General features: G+C 35.8%; 1 protein-coding gene across 2 annotated transcripts in view; it reads left to right on the top strand.

Moving 5' to 3' along the window:
- The first annotated feature begins 444 nt into the window (after positions 1-444).
- Positions 445-7,184, top strand: part of hip1rb (huntingtin interacting protein 1 related b) — a 79,118-nt gene continuing 72,378 nt past the window's right edge. For both annotated transcript variants that reach the window (XM_034298907.2, XM_026939549.3), the window contains exon 1: positions 445-855. In XM_034298907.2, the coding sequence (XP_034154798.1) occupies positions 763-855 (93 nt within the window). In that variant the 5' untranslated portion in view covers positions 445-762. The remainder of the gene's footprint in view (positions 856-7,184) is intronic.

Below are 7,184 nucleotides of genomic sequence, written 5' to 3'. Positions count from 1 at the left end.
CTAGTAACTTATTGAGCCGCCTCTGTGTTTTCTGTGCTCGCCTGGGTGTTTATAATTTTTACGCGCTCTTGGTAAATCTTTGTTTGCCTTTTACCGCCACAAAGTTTCCCACTGATGAATGAAGGTTTTTTTGGTCTCGTGTTTTTACGAGTAGCCTACATTTTCGGCCCTATACGCCTCTCTGGCTTATTGGTATGCAGGCACAGATTAATTTTAAGATAAGATAAGATAAACTTTATTAATCCCCGAAGGGAAATTCAGGATTATAATATATAATTATATAATTTTATAATATTGCTTTTCGTATAATGTAATCAAGAGGAAACCATGCCAATACGCAAAAATAACATTAACGAACACACTCAGAATTGGGCACAAATACGTTTTATCAGCTTTCTGCTTCCTTAAATGAGATAACAGTAGGCGTGATTTTTAACATCACGTGTGACGCATTGGAGGAAGTCTCTGACGTACGTTGTGTCTGTCTGCGTTTCTCCCCGAAAGAGCGCTGAGGCGCATAATCAGGCCATTAATTTCACTGCAGGGACAGCGTTCAAGCGAGATTCAGTGTGTAGGTGTGCCACAATTTAAATAATTTCAGAAGCTGTACAGCCTGGAGACAATCACAGACTTTACTCAATGTCCTATCCACGATAACGTAGACATTACACCTACGTCCGTGCCGCTCTGTTGTCAAACTGTTCTCTAGCGATTCTCACGTCAGCGTAAAATTCGTGGAGAAAAACTTGGCTACAGCAAAGGATGAATTCGATACGACAGGTGCCATCAAGGATGAAGAGTAAAATGTCGGAAACTAGTTTAGGAGAAGAAAGGGACCGTTTCGACAAACAGCAGGTAAGCTTAGTACAGCCATTAAAGGGTCTGAAATATGCTACTTTATAACGAGTGCTTCAATGCAAGTGGTGCAAGTATTTGACAAAGACCAAGCTAAAATCTTCGATGTCATGCTCACAAAGAAGGTTGTCATTGTTAAGAAACCTTCGACTACATCAACCTCACCGTCGGGGTAGGTGTCTAGGTGAAGACGGAAGCCATGATGTCGGTAAATCATATTATGGCTATTGTGTGAAACAAATTGTTAAAATTAGGTTATACTTCGCGTATCGATCGTTTTTATGAGGTTGTTGAACAAAACTGTATGACCAGTGAGTGTGATAAAACCGGTCAGACTTGTTTATGGCGACATTCCGTTGTGAGGCCGTGGCACCTGCCTAGGAAACTTCCGTCACCTGCATCGTAATTCAGCTGCGTCGACAATTAAAACGAAACAGACAAAATGTTGCTTTATCACTCATTATGATTACGATTTATAATTGTAATATATTGCATTAGGTTGTGTTGTTTTGTGCCCACCTGTACATTTGCCCGTAACATTGCACTTCTTTAGAGCTATCACGCTAGCTGTAAAGCCTATTACACCTGGGAGAAGCAATGATGCATAGGCTACCATTTTAACCAGTTTCATCGTTACCTAAAATAAAATGGTTAAAAGAGATGTTATTTTGGGCTTCAGCCAAGGCCTATTGTAAAGACGACAGCGTCTATTAAAAACAAGGTGGCCAATTATTAATCATTGTAGAGTCCTGATTCTAGAGACGTGGTCTACGATCAGCTACCTGCTATTCATAAAAATAATGAGGATATATCTTGCATAATCAAACCTTGCTGAAGGTTTCGTTTTTTTCACTGGTCACTTTGCAGTGAACTTTAGAAATACTGTCACCCTCCATTGTGGAAAATTATATTATGAGAATAAACATATGATGGCTCTGTATATTTTTAAAAAGTATTTATTATGGAAAAAAGCTTATTTTAAAATTATCTGCACCCCACAATTAATACTTGGTGTGTACCCAGAGAGAATAAGAGCACTGTGCTTTATTTTTTGTTGTAATGTCTCACAAGGTAAGCTCCTTTATATTTGTAGATCTGTGTATATGGACTGCCATTTTTAATGTAGACCACATAGTAGTAGCTCTCATATATACCACCCACTTTAATAAGAACGCCTGTACACCTGCTCATTTATGCAGTCATCCAGTCAGCCAATCATGTGGCAGCAGCACAATGCACAAAACCATGCAGATACAGGGCAAGATTTTCAGTGAATGTTCGTAGTAAACATCAGAATGGGGAAAAGCGAGTCTGTGCCCATGATAGCCTCAGATTCTTGTTCTTGCCTGACAGGAGTGGAACACACACATATTGTGTGTGTGTGTGTGTGCGTGTGTGTGTGTTTTATATATATGAATCGGTTTTCAGGCTTTTCATCTATTGGTCATTTTTATTTATTAGAAGAGTCAAAATATTTTTATTTTGCTGTATTTGGTATTTAGCTTATCAAATATTGACTAAATTTTCTGCTAACTCGGACAAACCTGAATGTGATTTGCTGGTTAGCTAATGTTTAATAATCCTGTTGTAATTAATGAGGTGGTATTAACAACAAAACCAAAACTAGTTAGCACATTTGCCAAATTTAAAGCTAACTTACATCAACAAGCTTCTCTAGTGAATTTTTATATTGTTTTTAAATGGAAAGCAAAGGATTCCTTTGCCTTTGGATTGAACAATTCAGATTCCTGTATGAATTGTTGGTTAATTCAGCAAAAGAGTAGACTAGCTCAAAGTCCAATTAGGAAAGTTGTGAGCAGTTTCATTTGATAATGATCTGAATGTGATTTTTTCCCCCGTCATTTACAGTGGATATAAAAAGTCTACATATCCCTGTTAAAATGGAAGGTTTTTGTGATGTAAAAAAAATTAAACCAAGATAAGTCATGTCAGAATTTTTCCACCCTCAATGTGAAATTACAACATATAAATATTAAGTGGAAAAACAATCAGAAACATCTTAGGGAAAAATAAAAAATGTACAATAACCTGGTTGCATAAGAGTGCACTCCCTTTTATAATTGGGGATGTGGCTTTGTTCAGAATGTAATCTCATGTCCAAAAGTAATTATTATACAGTTGTCAGCAATTAAATTATTCTGATTAAAAATCAGCTGATTCTGTAAGACTTTCTTCACGTCTTGGTTTCCTCAGCCTGCTGAAGCCATGGTCGGCAAAGAGCTTACAAAGCCTGTACAGGGTCCCACTGTTGAAAGGTATCGATCAGGAGAGAGGTACAAAAAATTTCCAAAACATTACATGAACCATGGAACACCGTGGAGGCCATCATCAAAAAGTGGAGAAAATGGAACACCAACGTGACATCACCAAGAACAGGACGTCCCTCCAAAATTTATAAAAGGACAAGACAAAAACTTAACAGGAAGGCTGCCTAGAGACCTACAGCAACATTAAAGGAGCTACAAAAATATCTGACAAGTACTGATTACTTTCTGCATGTGACAACAATCTCTCATATTCTTCTCATGTCTGGACTATGGTGTAGAGTGGCTAGACAGAAGCCCTTTCTCACAAAAAAAAAAATAAAAATAAAAAAAATCCAAGCTCAACTAAATCACCCCAAACTATGTAAAACATCCCAAAATGTGTTATGGTCAATGAGATCATGGTGGTGGCAGCATGATTCTTTAGGGCTGCTTTTCTTCAGCCACAACTGGGGCTTTTATCAAGGTGGAGGGAATAATGAATAGCTACAAATACCAGTCGATTTTAGTGCAAAACTTTCAGGTTTCTGCTAGTAAGCTGAAGATGAAAAGGAATTTCCCCTTTTAGCATGACAATGACCCAAAGCATACATCCAGATCAACAAAAGAATGGCTTAACCAAAAGAAGATCAAGAACAAGTTTTTGAATGGCCTAGCCAGAGCTTTTCCCTGACTGTTTTTTACTTAATTTTTATATATTGTAATTTCACATTGAGGATGGAATAAGTTCTGACAAGTTCTAACAGGGGTGTGTAGACATTTTATATCCACTGTATGTATGTGAGAACACAACTGATTGCATAGCAACTAGGCAAGAAAAATAATCTCATGGCATTTGAAAACTTTAACAATTATTTTGAAGGTTATAATAAAAATGAAAAGAGAAAGGTATGTTTTTTCTCTTGTAAATTTAGTTGAGTAAAAGTATTCAGTTTCAATAATAATACTTGATTAAAATATATCAATAATACTTTAATTAAATACAAATCTTCCAAAATAGTACTTAAGTATAGTAGCAAAGTAACTTAAATTATATTATAAAATTAGATATCTATAAAGCTTTATTTTTATTACAAATATTGTAGTTCTTTAAAAATAATTTTTGTGAGAAGTCCTGTTTTTCAACTCTGAGCCTGTTAAATTGAGTGACCTCAATCATGTGGTGCAACTAGTACCTGGGTGATAAACTTGCTAAAATAGCCAGTGGAGGCAGCCTGATTACACAGCACAAAGGATTGGCATAAAGCTGTCCCAACAGCCAACTGGGCTGCATGCAGAATTTTACACTCATTTGAGGGAATCAAGTGAGTTTTAAACTCTCACTCACTGAACTCTTACCTGACAAACAGTCCATCTGTGTACTTTTAATGGGTGTCTATTACAAAATTAAAATTTAAAAGTAAATAATTTAAAAACTAGAAATGTTATCAAAACCAAAAATATAGCTCGAGCACACTTGTCATGACCAAGAGCTTCGAAATGCAGTTTGAATGTAGTCTGTATGTGAAGTGGTTTGGGCTGTGATAATCACAGAAATGTATTGAAAAATAAGCAGAAGAATTATTAGGAATAACAATACTTTTGCTTTTACAAAGCAATACTTTTACAAGTGCTTTTCAAGCACTGTAAATATATCAATTTACAATTTAAAAAGTCTAAATAAATAAATATCAGTCTATACTTATATATTATAATTCATAAGTGCAATATTTTTAAAAATGTTTACTTAAAAAAAAAATGGTCAACTCATCTTTTTTCTATTCAATAATCCACACAGTGTCAAACCATCATTATTCTATGATTATACTGTAGAAGTTGTTGAAAGGATACAATAATAAATCCATAGAGCAGGAATTTTCAAATGGGGGCTGGGGTTGTCCCTTATTTTTCCACAGGGTTGCAAGGTGGCAACCCTTGCTGTAACCTATTTCATGGCTAGAGATAAGATGCCACTAAGTACAGTTGAGAAATAAGGGATCTTGTATACACCTGTGTATTATATTGTGTTCTGATAATGAATATATAAATACTTTAAATGGTAATAAACATTTGGTTTATTAAATCTGAATTTTTTATATATATGCACAAAAATCATAAAACTCTCATTGTCCAAATACTTCCAGACTGTATGTGTGTGTTTGTGTGTATACATATATATATATATATATATATATATATATATATATATATATATATGTATATATACACACACAGTCACACAGGGTTTTTGGATTTTGCCTTTATACACCACCACACTGGATTTGAAATAAAACAATCAAGATGTGATCGAAATGTAGACTTTCAGCTTTATTTTAAGAGGTTCCACAAAAATATGGCATTTACCAGTTAGGAATTACAGCCATTTTCAGGGGATCAAAGGTATTTGGACAATTGACTGACAAGAAGTTAATTGACCGGGTGCGGTCCATTCCCTCGTTACTTCAAGACAAATGAAGCAGATAAAAGGTCTGGAGTTGATATCAGGTATTGAGATGGCATTTGGCAGCTATTCGACTGGAGCTACCAATATGAAGTCCAAGGAAAAAGGAAAAAGGCTGAAAAAACAACATAAATCTATAAGAGAGATAGCAAAAACCTTGGGTGTGGCCAAATCAACAGTTGGGTACTTTCTTAAAAAGAAAGAAAGCACTGGTGAGCTCAACAACATCGAAAAGCCTGGAAGACCACGGAAGACATCTAAAGTGGATGATTGCAGAATCCTTTCCTTGGTGAAGAAAAATCCCTTCACAACATCAGGAGAAGTCAAGAATACTCTGGAGAAGGTAGGCATATAATTGTCAAAATCAACAATCAAGGGAAGCCTTCATGAATGTAAATACAGAGAGTTTACAACAAGGTGCATACCACTGGTAACATTCAAAAACAGGAAATGCTAAATCAGCCAATCATTCAAAATCAGCCAAATGCTACAAAACTAATAGGACGCCGCTTCACAGTGCAGGTGGATAATGAGCCTAAACATACTGCGAAAGCAACTCAAGACTTTTTCAAGGCAAAGAAATGGAATATTCTTCAATGACCAAGTCAGTCGCCTGATCTCAACCCAATAGAGCATGCTTTTCACTTACTGAAGACAAGACCGAAGGCAGAAAGACCCACAAACAAGCATCAACTGAAGGTGGCTGCAGTGAAGGCCTGGCAAAGCATCTCCAGGGAGGAAACTCAGAATTTGAGTTTTGAGAACATGGGCAGTCATTGACTGCAAAGGATTTTCATCCAAGTATTAAAATTATGGTTATATTTACAATTATGTCACTTTGTCCAAATACCTTTGAGCCCCTGAAAATGGAGGTATTTTGTTGAAAATGGCTGTAATTCCTAAATGGTAAATGCCATATTTTTGTGGAACCTTTTAAAATAAAGCTGAAAGTCTGCACTTCGATCACATCTTGATTGTTTTATTTCAAATCCATTTGTATAAAGGTGGCATATAAAGGTAAAATCACAAAAACTGTCATTGTCCAAATACTTCCGGACCTGACTGTATGTATGTATGTATGTGTGTGTGTGTGTATATATATATATCATGTGGTGTGACCTCTCTATGTAAAAATTATCCTAGGCCTTCCATTGCCACTTTCTGTACTTATTCTCAATTCATAAATTATGTACATGCAGTTCTTTATTACAGGCACAGTGACGCAGTGAGTAGTGTTGTTGACTCACAGCTCCTGAGCTCAGGTTACTGTCAATGCTCATATTTTACATTTTCCCCTAACATCCTCTTACAATGCTATAATGCGTGGTTTTATGTACCAAAAACTGTCTTATTTAATTTTTCCATGACTATTTTCCAGTTTTCTTTTCAGCAGGCTGTTTTTGTACTCTTCCTTTAAGAGTGATATAGGTTAAATTGTATCTGTTCTAATTGGCTGTCCACCGCTATGACTAATTAAATGGCTAAATTCCCCAGCACATTAGGGTAAATCACAGTCTCAACACATGATCAATTTTAATACTAATTTATATTGCTGAGAAAGTGCAAAATTCATGTAATTGCATGTTTTTTATGTAAAGCGTATG

This window comes from Pangasianodon hypophthalmus, chromosome 24 (genome assembly GCF_027358585.1).
Source record: "Pangasianodon hypophthalmus isolate fPanHyp1 chromosome 24, fPanHyp1.pri, whole genome shotgun sequence".
NCBI classification, from domain to species: Eukaryota; Metazoa; Chordata; class Actinopteri; order Siluriformes; family Pangasiidae; genus Pangasianodon; species Pangasianodon hypophthalmus.
Note: the sequence above shows the minus strand (reverse complement) of the source record. Positions and strands in the feature narration are given on the sequence as shown.